The sequence below is a fragment of the Coregonus clupeaformis genome, chromosome 8 (assembly GCF_020615455.1).
Source record: "Coregonus clupeaformis isolate EN_2021a chromosome 8, ASM2061545v1, whole genome shotgun sequence".
In the NCBI taxonomy this organism is placed as follows: domain Eukaryota; kingdom Metazoa; phylum Chordata; class Actinopteri; order Salmoniformes; family Salmonidae; genus Coregonus; species Coregonus clupeaformis.
Window position 1 is genome coordinate 39,957,601 of NC_059199.1, and position 16,382 is coordinate 39,973,982.

The 16,382-nt window shown below is 44.3% G+C and overlaps 1 protein-coding gene across 2 annotated transcripts in view; it reads left to right on the forward strand.

The window, feature by feature from the left end:
• Window positions 1-16,382, forward strand: part of LOC121572027 (adhesion G protein-coupled receptor B2) — a 467,080-nt gene that overhangs the window by 226,802 nt on the left and 223,896 nt on the right. For both annotated transcript variants that reach the window (XM_041883878.2, XM_041883879.2), the window contains exons 5-7: window positions 1,732-1,893; window positions 10,739-10,903; window positions 11,520-11,684. In XM_041883878.2, coding sequence (XP_041739812.2) covers window positions 1,732-1,893; window positions 10,739-10,903; window positions 11,520-11,684 — 492 coding nt within the window. The remainder of the gene's footprint in view (window positions 1-1,731; window positions 1,894-10,738; window positions 10,904-11,519; window positions 11,685-16,382) is intronic.

A 16,382-nucleotide genomic window follows, 5' to 3' on the forward strand; every position in this document is an offset into this window, starting at 1 on the left:
CCACCATCGTGTCATCAGCAAACTTAATGATGGTGATGGAGTCGTGCGCGGCTACGCAGTTCTGGGTGAACACTCACGACGGCTGGGTTTCCCTTTGTAATCCTGGGATAGTTTGCAAGCCCTGCCACATCCGACGAGCATCAGAGCCAGCATAGTAGGATTGGATCTTACTCCTGTATTGACATTTTGAATGTTTGATGGCTCGTCAGAGGTTGTAGTGGGATTTCTTATAAGCATCCTGATTAGTGTCCTGCTCCTTGAAAGCGGCAGCTCTAGCTTTTAGCTCAGTGCGGATGTTGCCTGTAATCCATGGTTTCTGGTTGGGATATGTACGTATGGTCACTGAGGGGACGACGTCGTCGATGCACTTATTAATGAAGCCGGTGACTGATGCAGTAAACTCCTCAACGTTATCGGATGTATCCCGGTCTGTGTTAGCTAAATAGTTCCTGTAGCTTAGCATCTGCTTCATCGGACCACTTCCGTATTGACCGTGTCACTGGTACTTCCTGTTTGAGTTTTTACTTGTAAGCAAGAATCAAGAGGATAGCGTTATGGTCAGAGCTGCCAAATGGAGGCCAAGGGAGAGCTTTGTATTCGTTTTTGTGTGTGGAGTTAAGGTGATCTACAGTTTGTTGCCTCCAGTTGCACAGGTGACATGCTGGTAAAAATTAGGTGAGACGCTACTTTAAAATCCCCGGCCACTAGGAGCGCCGCCTCTGGATGTGCATTTTCTTGTTGGCTTATGGCTATACACAGGGAACCGTTTTCACAAAACGTATCTAAGATCAGTTTAGCCTCTTAGTCATCATGATATAAACTGTAAAACTGATCCTAGATCAGCATTCCTACTTTGAAAGGCTTTATGAACAATGGCCAAGACTCTCATTTAATATATTTTAAGATGTTTATTTAAAGATACAGTATATAGTAGAAGGCATCACACTATTTGAATGAACAAGTTGATACATTTTTTATCATATAGCTGATCAGTCTGATAATGCTGTGCCCTCAATATTACATTTTAATGACCAAAAGGTATAGGGTAATCAATATGGAATGTATTTGATGATCATGACATACTTACTGTGCATAAATCCATGAAAACAGATGTATTTTTCATGTTCATTTCCTAACCTGACTTTCTCATATGCCATTAATTCTCTAACAACAGGGTTGCCTTCAAGAGGGTGCAACATACTGAAAGCTGCAGATAGAAATACTGTACCATGAATAGAGCTGACACGATTCCTCACACTCTGCATGAGTGGCTTGTCTGTTCTACATATTATATTTCTAGATGAATACACTTCAATGTTGTGCCCTACTGAACGCGTCCCAGTCCATCCTAACAGCTGGAGGTGGAGGTGGAGCTTCTGGTTTTGGGTAGCTTGGAGCGTGTTCTTTCCTGGTTTGAACTATATGGAGAGGTGACGAGGGCCACTTTTTACCTCTGTGCTATCTGTGTTACTGTTGGTTCTTTTGAGAGGTGTGCTAGTATTCATTTACTCACTTTCTTTTTCATCCTCTAACCCCATTTGCTGACAGGAGTTATGATCCCGCCTCCAGGCTCACATTCTCTAACCCTGTTGGTTGTGACAGGAAGTGGGACACTTCTCCTCATTCATTCTCTAACCTTGTTGTCTATGACAGGCGACTTGGTCCGCCTCCTATCTCCCATTCACTCATCCCCATTGGCTGTGTGTGCCTGTCTGCCTCTGGGTGTTGCAGTGCATGGGCTGTGGGAGGAGTGGTCGTCATGGAGCCTGTGTTCTGTCACGTGTGGGCGGGGCTCCAGGACCCGAACCAGAAACTGTGAGAGCGGAGGAGGGGCCAAGCTCTGTGGAGGGCCTGAGAAACAGACCAAACTCTGCAACATAGCAGTGTGTCCCGGTTAGTACCATCTCATGTACATATGCACCTCTATCTATCTGTCTGTCTATCTCTCTGTCTGTCCATCGGTCTGTCCCTCTGTTTCTCCTCTTGTGGAAGGCCCGGGATCCAGACCAAACTCTGCAACATAGTATTTATTGTCCTTTACAGTACCATCTCATATACACACTGTATACACCTCTCTCTCTCTCTCTCTCTCTCTCTCTCTCTCTCTCTCTCTCTCTCTCTCTCTCTCTCTCTCTCTCTCTCTCTCTCTCTCTCTCTCTCTCTCTCTCTCTCTCTCTCTCTCTCTCTCTCTCTCTCTCTCTCTCTCTCTATCTCTCTCTCTCTCTCTATCTCTCTCTCTCTCTCTCTCTCTCTCTCTCTCTCTCTCTCTCTCTCTCTCTCTCTCTATCTCTGTCATCCCATATCTCTGTTTCACTACTGCCATATCCCTCGTACTCTAAATCCCCATCTGTCCTCTCCTGTCCAGTCTGGTTCACTATGATCAGGCTAAAATCTCCATTGTTCCTCCACTAGTCTTTATCCATGTCTCCTATTAGGTCCCATAATAGAAACCTCAGTTTCAAAGTTCTGGTTCTTTTGGGTTTCCACAGTGTTGTGGTCCAGCCCCTGTCTATTTGAGATGACCTGTTACCTTGTCAAGAGGAGTGATAAGTCATTGTCTCTTTGAGATTACATGTTACCTTGTCAAGAGGAGTGATAAATCATTGTCTCTTTGAGATGGCATGTTACTGTCTGGCTACAGTCTACTGTCTGGCTACACTCTCTGTGTTATTGTCTGGCTACAGTCTCTGTGTTATTGTCTGGCTGCAGCCTACTGTCTGGCTACAGTCTCTGTGTTATTGTCTGGCTACATTCTACTGTCTGGCTACAGTCTCTGTGTTATTGTCTGGCTACAGTCTTCTGTCTGGCTACAGTCTATGTGTTATTGTCTGGCTACATTCTACTGTTTGGCTACAGTCTCTGTTAATATCTGGCTACAATCTACTGTCTGGCTACAGTCTGTGTGTTATTGTCAGGCTACAGTCTGCCTGTGTGTTATTGTCAGGCTGCAGTCTGTCTGTGTTATTGTCAGGCTACAGTCTGTCTCTGTGTTTTTGTCCGGCTACATTCTCTGTGTTATTGTCTGGCTGCAGTCTACTGTCTGGCTACAGTCTCTGTTAATATCTGGCTACAATCTACTGTCTGGCTACAGTCTGTGTGTTATTGTCAGGCTACAGTCTGCCTGTGTGTTATTGTCAGGCTGCAGTCTGTCTGTGTTATTGTCAGGCTACAGTCTGTCTCTGTGTTTTTGTCCGGCTACATTCTCTGTGTTATTGTCTGGCTGCAGTCTACTGTCTGGCTACACTCTCTGTGTTATTGTCTGGCTACAGTCTCTGTGTTATTGTCTGGCTGCAGCCTACTGTCTGGCTACAGTCTCTGTGTTATTGTCTGGCTACATTCTACTGTCTGGCTACAGTCTCTGTGTTATTGTCTGGCTACAGTCTTCTGTCTGGCTACAGTCTCTGTGTTATTGTCTGGCTACATTCTACTGTTTGGCTACATTATCTGTGTTATTGTCTGGCTACAATCTACTGTCTGGCTACAGTCTCTGTTAATATCTGGCTACAATCTACTGTCTGGCTACAGTCTCTGTGTTATTGTCTGGCTACAGTCTACTGTCTGGCTACAGTCTCTGCTATTGTCTGGCTACAGTCTCTGTGTTATTGTCTGGCTACAGTCTTCTGTCTGGCTACAGTCTATGTGTTATTGTCTGGCTACATTCTACTGTTTGGCTACATTATCTGTGTTATTGTCTGGCTACAATCTACTGTCTGGCTACAGTCTCTGTTAATATCTGGCTACAATCTACTGTCTGGCTACAGTCTGTGGTTATTGTCTGGCTACAGTCTGCGGTGCTATTGTCTGGCTACAGTCTCTGTGTTATTGTCGGCTACAGTCTCTGTGTTATTGTCTGGCTACAGTCTACTGTCTGGCTACAGTCTCTGTGTTATTGTCTGGCTACAGTCTACTGTCTGGCTACAGTCTCTGTCTACTGTCTGGCTACAGTCTCTGTGTTATTGTCTGGCTACAGTCTACTGTCTGGCTACATTCCACTGTTTGGCTACAGTCTCTGTGTTATTGTCTGGCTACTATCTACAGTCTGGCTACATTCTGTTATTATCTGGCTACAGTCTCTGTGTTATTGTGAGGCTGAATAAAATCTGTCTGTGTGTTATTGTCAGGCTACAGTCTTTTTGTGTGTTATTGTCAGGCTACAGTTTGTCTGTGTGTTATTTTCATGCTACAGACTGCCTGTGTGTTATTGTCAGGCTACAGTCTGTCTGTGAGTTATTGTCAGGTTACAGTCTGTCTGTGTTATTGTCAGGCTACAGTCTGTCTGTGTTATTGTCAGGCTACAGTCTGCCTGTGTGTTATTGTCAGGCTACAGTCTGTCTGTGATTTATTGTCAGGCTACAGTCTGTCTGTGTGTTATTGTCAGGCTACAGTCTGCCTGTGTGTTAATGTCAGGCTACAGTCTGTCTGTGTTATTGTCAGGCTACAGTCTGTCTGTGTGTTATTGTCAGGCTACGGTCTGTCTGTGTGTTATTGTCAGGCTACAGTCTGTCTGTGTTATTGCCAGGCTACAGTCTATCTGTGTGTTATTGTCAGGCTATAGTCTGTCTGTGCTATTGTCAGGCTACAGTCTGCCTGTGTGTTATTGTCAGGCTATAGTCTGCCTGTGTGTTATTGTCAGGCTATAGTCTGTCTCTGTGTTTTTGTCCGGCTACATTCTCTGTGTTATTGTCTGGCTGCAGTCTACTGTCTGGCTACACTCTCTGTGTTATTGTCTGGCTACAGTCTCTGTGTTATTGTCTGGCTGCAGCCTACTGTCTGGCTACAGTCTCTGTGTTATTGTCTGGCTACATTCTACTGTCTGGCTACAGTCTCTGTGTTATTGTCTGGCTACAGTCTTCTGTCTGGCTACAGTCTCTGTGTTATTGTCTGGCTACATTCTACTGTTTGGCTACATTATCTGTGTTATTGTCTAGCTACAATCTACTGTCTGGCTACAGTCTCTGTTAATATCTGGCTACAATCTACTGTCTGGCTACAGTCTATGTGTTATTGTCTGGCTACAGTCTACTGTCTGGCTACAGTCTCTGCTATTGTCTGGCTACAGTCTCTGTGTTATTGTCTGGCTACAGTCTACTGTCTGGCTACAGTCTCTGCTATTGTCTGGCTACAGTCTCTGTGTTATTGTCTGGCTACAGGCAGACAGTATTTGTGTTATTTTCTGGCTACATTCTACTGTCTGGATACAGTCTCTTTGTTATTGTGTGGCTACAGTCTACTGTCTGACTACAGTCTCTGTGTTATTGTCTGGCTACATTCCACTGTTTGGCTACAGTCTCTGTGTTATTGTCTGGCTACTATCTACAGTCTGGCTACAGTCTGTTATTATCTGGCTACAATCTTCCTTCTGGCTACAGTCTCTGTGTTATTGTGAGGCTGAATAAAATATGTCTGTGTGTTATTGTCAGGCTACAGTCTGTTTGTGTGTTATTGTCAGGCTACAGTTTGTCTGTGTGTTATTTTCAGGCTACAGACTGCCTGTGTGTTATTGTCAGGCTACAGTCTGTCTGTGAGTTATTGTCAGGTTACAGTCTGTCTGTGTTATTGTCAGGCTACAGTCTGTCTGTGTTATTGTCAGGCTACAGTCTGCCTGTGTGTTATTGTCAGGCTACAGTCTGTCTGTGATTTATTGTCAGGCTACAGTCTGTCTGTGTGTTATTGTCAGGCTACAGTCTGCCTGTGTGTTAATGTCAGGCTACAGTCTGTCTGTGTTATTGTCAGGCTACAGTCTGTCTGTGTGTTATTGTCAGGCTACAGTCTGTCTGTGTTTATAATAAATCAGTGGATAAGCCCATGCAGTGTCTTATCATCCTAGCTACAGACACAAATCATCTCCCTAATGAAGGGAATGTTTTAACACAGCTAATAATAAAACAATACAAATGAAGACGTCTCCTCTCCATCAGACAGGCAGACAGACAGGCAGACAAGCAGACAGGCAGACAGGCAGACAGACAGACAGACAGGCAGACAGACAGGCAGGCAGGCAGGCAGGCAGGCAGGCAGGCAGGCAGGCAGGCAGGCAGGCAGGCAGGCAGGCAGGCAGAAAGGCGGGTGGACAGACAGACAGACAGACAGACAGACAGACAGACAGACAGACAGACAAGCAGACAGGCAGGCAGACAGACAGACAGACATACAGACAGACAGACAGACATGCAGGCAGACAGACAGACAGACAGACAGACAGACAGACAGACAGACAGACAGACAGACAGACAGACAGACAGACAGACAGACAGACAGACAGACAGGCAGACACGCAGACACGCAGACAGACAGGCAGACTCTCTCTCTCTCTCTCTCTCTCTCTCTCTCTCTCTCTCGCTGTCTTTCTTTTTCTCTCTCTCTCACTCTCTCTCTCTTTTTATCTCTCTTTCAATTCAAAGGGCTTTATTGGCATGGGAAACTCCCCTCCTTTCTCTTCTGTCGGTTGGTGAGTTTGTGTAATGATGATGGTTCCACCTGGCCCATGTTGATGGCTGCTCACTCAGACAACATGAATCTCTCACGACTGTATTTACCCTACACACACACACACGCACACTCACACACACACACACACACACACACACACACACACACACACACACACACACACACACACACACACACACACACACACACACACACACACACACACACACACACACACACACACACACACACACACACACACACACACTACACACACACACACACACACACACACACACACACACACACACACACACACACACACACACACACACAACACGCTATAGGCATTCATCATATTTACTTCATGTGACAGAGCTTTTTAGCTAAAGTCACTGATGTCTGCAGGAGATGAGTTTAGCCTTAACACAGACGCCTGAACACTTAGCCAGTCCACAAAACATCGCCATCTCTGAACGTACCCTTCTTAACCAACCGTTGAGACTGTTGAAGAGTGCTTTGTTTAAATTACTGTGCAGTGATATGCTCTTGAACGTGCAGTTGATGAAGTGTCATATGCGTTACATGTTCTTGTACATCCATTGTTGTTGGAGCTTCAGTAGGGGGCACTCTTCTCTCTGGTGCCTGGCCCATATTCATAAAGCTCCAAATAGGCTCATTCAACCAAATCAAATGAAATCAAATGTTATTTGTCACATACAACAGGTGTAGACCTTACAGTGAAATGCTTACTTACAAGCCCTTAACCAACAATGCAGATTTAAGAAAAATAAGAGTTAAGAAAAATATTTACTAAATAGACAAAAGTAAAAAATAAAAGAGCAACAATAAAATATCAATAATGAGGCTATACAGAGGGGGTACCGGTACCGAGTCAATGTGCACCTGTTGCTGATTTTGTACGTTTGCCCACTGACAAAGAAATGATCAGTCTATAATTTTAATGGTAGGTTTATTTGAACAGTGAGAGACAGAATAACAACAAAGAAATCCAGAAAAACGCATGTCAAAAATGTTATAAATTGATTTGCATTTTAATGAGGGAAATAAGTATTTCACCCCCTCTCAATCATAAAGATTTCTGGCTCCCAGGTGTCTTTTATACAGGTAACGAGCTGAGATTAGGAGCACACTCTTAAAGGGAGTGCTCCTAATCTCAGCTTGTTACCTGTATAAAAGACACCTGTCCACAGAAGCAATCAATCAATCAGATTCCAAACTCTCCACCATGGCCAAGACCAAAGAGCTTTCCAAGGATGTCAGGGACAAGATTGTAGACCTACACAAGGCTGGAATGGGCTACAAGACCATCGCCAAGCAGCTTGGTGAGAAGGTGACAACAGTTGGTGCGATTATTCGCAAATGGAAGAAACACAAAATAACTGTCCATCTCCCTCGGCCTGGGGCTCCATGCAAGATCTCACCTCGTGGAGTTGCAATGATCATGAGAACGGTGAGGAATCAGCCCAGAACTACACGGGAGTATCTTGTCAATGATCTCAAGGCAGCTGGGACCATAGTCACCAAGAAAACAATTGGTAACACACTACGCCGTGAAGGACTGAAATCCTGCAGCGCCCGCAAGGTCCCACTGCTCAAGAAAGCACATATACAGGCCCGTCTGAAGTTTGCCAATGAACATCTGAATGATTCAGAGGAGAACTGGGTGAAAGTGTTGTGGTCAGGTGAGACCAAAATCGAGCTCTTTGGCATCAACTCAACTCGCCGTGTTTGGAGGAGGAGGAATGCTGCCTATGACCCCAAGAACACCATCCCCACCGTCAAACATGGAGGTGGAAACATTATGCTTTGGGGGTGTTTTTCTGCTAAGGGGACATGATGGTGCCATGTACCGTCCTGGGCATGGGCATTGAAAATGGGTCGTGGATGGGTATTCCAGCATGACAATGACCCAAAACACACGGCCAAGGCAACAAAGGAGTGGCTCAAGAAGAAGCACATTAAGGTCCTGGAGTGGCCTAGCCAGTCTCCAGACCTTAATCCCATAGAAAATCTGTGGAGGGAGCTGAAGGTTCGAGTTGCCAAACGTCAGCCTCGAAACCTTAATGACTTGGAGAAGATCTGCAAAGAAGAGTGGGACAAAATCCCTCCTGAGATGTGTGCAAACCTGCTGGCCAACTACAAGAAATGTCTGACCTCTGTGATTGCCAACAAGGGTTTTGCCACCAAGTGCTAAGTCATGTTTTGCAGAGGGGTCAAATACTTATTTCCCTCATTAAAATGCAAATCAATTTATAACATTTTTGACATGCATTTTTCTGGATTTTTTTGTTGTTATTCTGTCTCTCACTGTTCAAATAAACCTACCATTAAAATTATAGACTAATCATGTCTTTGTCATTGGGCAAATGTACAAAATTAGCAGGGGATCAAATACTTTTTTCCCTCACTTTACATGTAGGTAGGGGCAAAGTGACTAACCTATTTACTAATGTTTTACCTCATTTAACCACTATTTACTAGTGTTCTACCTCATTCAACCCCTATTTACCAGTTTTACCTAATTCAAGCCCTATTTACCAATGTTTTACCTCATTCAACCCGTATTTACCAATGTTCTACCTCATTCAACCCCTATTTACCAATATTTTACCTAATTCAAGCCCTATTTACCAATGTTTTACCTCATTTAACCACTATTTACTAGTGTTCTACCTCATTCAACCCCTATTTACCAGTTTTACCTAATTCAAGCCCTATTTACCAATGTTTTACCTCATTCAACCCGTATTTACCAATGTTCTACCTCATTCAACCCCTATTTACCAATATTTTACCTCATTCAACCCCTATTTACCAATGTTTTTACCTCATTCAAGCCCTATTTACCAATGTTTTACCTCATTCAACCCCTGTTTACCAATGTTATACCTCATTCAACTCCTATTTACCAATGTTTTACCTCATTCAACCCCTATTTACCAATGTTCTCTCCAACACAATGATATCAATCAGATGTCCTCTGATGTATACATTACGCACGCATGCGCCCATGTGCGCCCTTTCCTCAGTGGCACTGGCTTCCCCGATTGTCATCTGTTATGTAGGCAACTGCTAAACTGACAGGCTTTGCATCAAAATATGCAATATCAATAAACAGGAGAGAGTGAGAGAATCGTCCCAGGAACTGTAATAGATTAATAATGAATGAATAATACATTAAATCATAAAATGCTTGTCTAAATGCATCAACATCCATCTGAATGACAAGGACAGGATGTAAACAAAGAGGAGATTTGACAGCCATCGCAGACGCACGCACACACACACACGCACATACACACTGCTATCTTGGGATATGTATGCCCAGAAGGCCACATTGTCTTTTCATATATTTTAAAAGTGTCTTGTCTTTACAGTGCTAATAACTGGATACTCAGGACTTTGGTGTTTTCCCTGGTGCTGTGAAATGTTATTTTAACAACAGCATTTCTCTATGTTAGGTGTGTGTGGAAATCACTGTAGGGGCAAACTGCAGGACTTTGATGGTTATGCCAAATATATCTGGCCTGTATATCTTTCTACTTCTGTGTTTATATATCTTGTTTTTGTGTATTTTAAATGTAAATATCGGCAGCTACCTGCGATGGAATTCCCCCTCGATTAGTAATTGAAGGGGACAGTGGAGGCGTTCATTAGCAGTATGTTGATGTCATCAGGCTTTGGTACCATTGCTCAGTATGCCGTATTCATCTGCCGCCACCTGACCGGCACTACTTTGATTTGATTAAAAGGCTGTCCTTCCTTTTTGTTTTAGCCTCCACCAAAACTCCAGATGGAATTGGTTGAAAAACGCACTCCTCTTCAAATCTAACTACATTGTGTGGGAAATCAAACTCCACAGAAAAAGACTATCTCAAGACCTTGATAGAAGTGCATAACCATGCTGAAGTACATTTGAAAAGTGGGCAGTTTTGCACTTTTATGTCTGTCTGTAACTTAATGAAGACAGTTGGAAATCAGGAGTTGTTTTGATTTGTTGTTAGTCTGCTGCAGCACAAGCTAGGTCTGACATATACAACAGACAACGGTCATATTGCTGTCACCAACCCGATTGGCTTTTCACTATCTCTCTCTTTCAACCCCCCTCGTTTCAATGCTTCTATAATATAACATCTCTCTCTCCCTTCCTCTCTCTCTTTCTCTCTCTCTCTCTCTCTCTCTCTCTCTCTCTCTCTCTCTCTCTCTCTCTCTCTCTCTCTCTCTCTCTCTCTCTCTCTCTCTCTCTCTCTCTCTCCTGCCCTCTCTCTCTCGCTCTCTCCTCTAGTGGAGGGCCAGTGGTTGGACTGGGCTCCGTGGTCTAGGTGCAGTGTAACCTGTTCTACAGGGAGCCAGCAGAGACAGAGGAGGTGTAGTGCATCGGTGCACGGCTGGGCAGAGTGTAAAGGACCACACCAGGAGACCAAGGAGTGTACCAACCCATCCTGTGATGGTAAGAAAAATGTATACACACATAGAGAACAGACAGACACACACACACACACACACACACACACAATATATATGTGTGTGTGTGTATCTGCATGTTATGCATTGTATGCATTAACCCATGTCCCATCCTATCTCCACCCTTCCCCTATCCCCTCCCCTTCCTTCCCCTACCCCCTACCCCCTCCCTTCCTTCCCCTACCCCTCCCCTTCCTTCCCCTCCCCCTCCCTTCCTTCCCCTACCCCCCTCCCCTTCCTTCCTTCCCCTACCCTATCCCCTTCCTTCCCCTACCCCTCCCCTTCCTTCCCCTACCCCCTACCCCCTACCCTCCCCCTTCCTTCCCCTACCCCCTCCTTCCTTCCCCTACCCCCTACCCTTCCTTCCCCTACCCCCTCTCCTTCCTTCCCCTACCCCCTCCCCTTCCTTCCCCCTTCCTTCCCCTACCCCTCCCCTTCCTCCCCGTCCTTCCCCTACGCCCCCTTCCCCTTCCTTCCCCTAACCCCCTCCCCTTCCTTCCCCTACCCCCTCTCCTTCCTTCCCCTACCCCCCTCCCATTCCTTCCCCTTCCACCCTCCCATTCCTTCCCCTACCACCCTCCCTTCCCTCCCTCTCTCTCCAGGTGAGGGTAACTGGGGCAGCTGGAACCACTGGAGTCTGTGCAGTAAGACGTGTGATTCAGGGTGGCAGCGTCGCTTCAGGATGTGTGAGGGGACAGGGATACAGGGCTACCCCTGTGATGGCTCTGGAGAGGAGGTCCGCTCCTGCAACGACAAGAAGTGCCCCGGTCAGTGTCTCTGTGTGTGTGTGTTTGTGTCTCTATGTTTGTGTGTGTCTCTTTGTGTCTGTGTGTCTGTGTGTGTGTATGTGTGTCCTTGTGTCTCTTTGTGTGTTGTGTGTGTGTGTTTATGTCTCTCTCTATGTGTGTGTATCTTTGTGTCTCTATGTGTGTGTGTGTGTGTGTGTGTTTGTGTGTGTGTGTGTGTGTGTGTGTCTTGGTATCTCTGTGTGTGTCTGTGTGTGTGTGTGTGATCGGGTAGGGACTGTGTGTGTGTGATGGTATGAGGGCTGTGTGTGTGTGTTCATTGAGAGGATGAACTGTGTGTGTTTATTGGTGATCATTTGCGAAAATATTTGTTTTTGTTTAAATGTGTTGTGGTGTATTTGTTTAATAGGTGTTGAGTGTTGAGTCACGTATAGTGGGGGTATAATTGTGTCTGTAATGATTGTGGAATGTGGAAATTGACGGTTCTTCATGTGTCAGTCAAACTGCATCCCAGAGAGTAGATGATTCCCTGTGGTAAAGACAACACTATAGCACAGCATACCCAGCTACCACATAACGTTCTGAGAACCTAATATTTCTTAGAGCATGGTGAGAGTATGGTTGTCCAATGGTTATTTTGCAGACAACCTTCCGACAATGTTCTGCAAATGATGCAGGATACCCAGCTAGCGCATAACGTTCTGAGAACCATATGTTTCTTAGGTGGGAATTTCAGTACTTCAGCATAAAGTTTTCTAAAGGATTCCTCATGGTTCTTTTTAGTCGTTTTTCAGAACATTAAGAACATTTTTCATTAAAAGCACAAGAAAACATTAGTAATGTTCAAAGATCTTAATAAGAATGTTATTTTAAAACATTTATACTACAGGTGGGTCTAATCCTGAATGCTGATTTGTTAAAAGCGCATTCCAACCGGTGTCTATTCCACAAGTTACCACCGGCTAAATCTATGATGTTAAAATGTACTGTTCCATCTGACTGCGCAATCCACTGTCTCATCAGCCCAGGCAGGCAATTTCTAAACTTGATCTCCACTATAAAAAGCCTCTGGACATTATCTCACATTTCGTTTAGACAAACAGTTAGTTTTCAACAGTGGAGATTTGTATAAACCTTGCTGTCTGTCTCTCTGACATTTGCAACATTGTTTAAATATTCAAATTCGATCCCCAGCTGTCCCATAGTAATGAACATGTCAGGAGTTGGGAGGAGACAGACCGGCAGGCAGCTTTTCTCAGCCAGTCGAAATCATGAATCAGCATAATTTCTATGGATATATACAAAGAACTATCAATAGTAAACAGGTACAACTAAACGAGGTGCAGCTAGTCTGTCTTTCCAGCTTCAGTTTGAAGTGATTGTGTTAGTTTTGTTGTTGGCTAGCTCATCTGAACAACAGTGTCCTGAAGAGAGAGCACATTTTCATTAGCTCATTGTTATGGATCTATCAAAATAAATGTCACTAGAAAACAGCTTAAACAAACACAAATGCAGCTACTTTGCTGTTATTCTGGCTTATGTGACTGTAAGTTAGCCATAGTTGGCTAACTAGCAAGCAAGGGATAAGAACGTTGGCAGCCAGTATGGCAATGGAACATTTAGAACAAACGACTTGGTCGCGTTCATAAACACAGAGCAATCGTACCGATAGAACGAATGACCAGCCGGATTGGTTAGCAACCCTAGATTTGTGTCGGGACTATATCCTGTGGAAGGATGAAATAGTATGAATAAATTCATCAAAATAACATTTAATGAAAATATGTCAGTCATTATTAGAATATGTTGGTAACCCGTTGTTTGGAGCCGGTGTTTGGAGGATATGTTCACACGGTTTTCCAATAACAACACCCATGCCAATATGTCCTCCAAACACCGGTTTCTCGGGCATTGTCACTTAAATGCATTCCGTTCTCAGCATCAACAAAACTCTCTCTATCCTCTATCTTGTTAACTGTGTTCAGGTGTGTTGGCTGCGCCCACTAATTGGCCACACCTGATCTTAATTAGTACTTGTTTCTTTTGAAATGGGGTCTGTTTGAATAGACTAAAATGAACAGCTTTGTATGAGTAAAAAAAACATGGCACGCTAGCTCATCCTGGTGTTGCAGTGGACTAATTCCAGGGATAGAGAACAGAAGATAATACGTTTGACACAATAAAAAAATTCTCATAACCTCCCTGCAACCAAAAAATTTACATTCCCAGAACCAATGGGAAACCAGAAATGTACATTCCCACAACTTCCAAGGAACCAACTGTGCTAGCTGGGTGTTGTCTTCTCTCCTACTTGCCTCCTCTCTCTCTCTCTCTCTCTCTCTCTCTCTCTCTCTCTCTCTCTCTCTCTCTCTCTCTCTCTCTCTCTCTCTCTCTCTCTCTCTCTCTCTCTCTCTCTCTCTCTCTCCTTCTCTCTCACAGCTCTCGGGCAGAGGGGAATTGTTCAAAGCCCTGCTTGGTGTGATTTGTCAGTGTGTCAGCCACTGCAGCAAACAGCACAGTTTAATAAGCATGCGTTTGACTGGGGTTTTCTCTTTCTCTCTGTGTGTGTGTGTATGTGTGTGTGTGTGTGTGTGTGTGTGTGTGTGTGTGTGTGTGTGTGTGTGTGTGTGTGAGTGCGCATGCATGTGTTTGTGTGTGTGTGTGTGGTGCTCTGGAAGGATATAGATTAGATAAATGTCAGACATTGCCGCAGAGCGAGCTTCTATCAGAGCCAGACCTTTGATAGCTCTCTGGCCTGTTGCAGAACACAAAGATCTGTCCAAGAGTTTGGAGGGGAACATAGATTTAGATGAAAAAGAAGGCTAGGGGTGCATCTCTCTCTCTCTCTCTCGCTCTCTCTCTCTCTCTCTCTCTCTCTCTCTCGCTCTCTCTCTCTCTCTCTCTCTCTCTCTCTCTCTCTCTCTCTCTCTCTCTCTCTCTCTCTCTCTCTCTCTCTCTCTCTCTCTCTCTCTCCAGACGAGAGTATTTCCCCTCGTTCAATATTTTTCATCATTCAGGGTTATGTAGAGAGGGAGAAAAATACATATGAATACAGTGAGGGACGGATAAAGACAGATAGAGTGATGCATATGCACTGAGTGTATAAAAAAATTAGGAACACCTTCCTAATATTGAGGTTTGCCCTCAGAACAGCCTCAATTCGTCGGGGCATGGACTCTACAAGGTGTCAAAAGTGTTCCACAGGGATGCTGGCCCATGTTGACCCCAATACTTCCTACAGTTTTCAAATTGGCTGGATGTCCTTTGGGTGGTGGACCATTCTTGATACACACAGGAAACTGTTGTGCATGAAAAACCCAGCAGTGTTGCAGTTCTTGACACAAACCGGTGTGCCTGGCACCTACTACCATACCCAGTTCAAAGACACTTGCACATTCATCCCCTGAGTGGCACACACACACACAATCCATGGCTCAATTGTCTCAAGGCTTAACAATCCTTCTTTAACCTGTCTCCTCCCCTTCATCTACACTGATTGAAGTGGTTTTAACAAGTGGCATCAATAAGGGATCATAGCTTTCACCTGGATTCACCTGGTCAGTCTGTCATGGAAAGAGCAGGTGTTCATAATGTTTTGTACACTCAGTGTATATTGTAGAGGCAATGATGAATATATATTGTAGAGGTAATGATGAATATATATTGTAGAGGTAATGATGAATATATTTATTTTATTTTATTTCACCTTTATTTAACCAGGTAAGCCAGTTGAGAACAAGTTCTCATTTACAACTGCGACCTGGCCAAGATAAAGCAAAGCAGTGCGATAAAAACAACACAGAGTTACATATGGGGTAAAACAAAACATAAAGTCAAAAATACAACAGAATATATACATACAGTGTGTGCAAATGTAGCTATGGAGGTAAGGCAATAAATAGGCTATAGTGCAAAATAGTTACAGTTAGTATTAACACTGGAATGATAGATGTGCAAGAGATTATGTGCAAATAGAGATACTGGGGTGCAAATGAGCAAAATAAATAACAATATGGGAATGAGGTAGTTGGGTGGGCTAATTTCAGATGGGCTGTGTACAGGTGCAGTGATCGGTAAGGTGCTCTGACAACCGATGCTTAAAGTTAGTGAGGGAGATAAGAGTCTCCAGCTTCAGAGATTTTTGCAATTCGTTCCAGTCATTGGCAGCACAGAACTGGAAGGAATGGCGGCCAAAGGAGGTGTTGGCTTTGGGGATGACCAGTGAGATATACCTGCTGGAGCGCATACTACGGGTGGGTGTTGCTATGGTGACCAATGAGCTAAGATAAGGCGGGGATTTGCCTAGCAGTGATTTATAGATGGCCTGGAGCCAGTGGGTTTGGCGACGAATATGTAGTGAGGACCAGCCAACAAGAGCGGACAGGTCACAGTGGTGGGTAGTATATGGGGCTTTGGTGACAAAACGGATGGCACTGTGATAGACTACATCCAATTTGCTGAGTAGAGTGTTGGAGGCTATTTTGTAAATGACATCGCCGAAGTGAAGGATCGGTAGGTTAGTCAGTTTTAGGAGGGCATGTTTGGCAGCATGAGTGAAGGAGGTTTTGTTGCGAAATAGGAAGCCGATTCTAGATTTAACTTTGGATTGGAGATTCTTAATGTGAGTCTGGAAGGATAGTTTACAGTCTAACCAGACACCTAGGTATTTGTAGTTGTCCACATACTCTAGGTCAGACCCGTCGAGAGTAGTGATTCTAG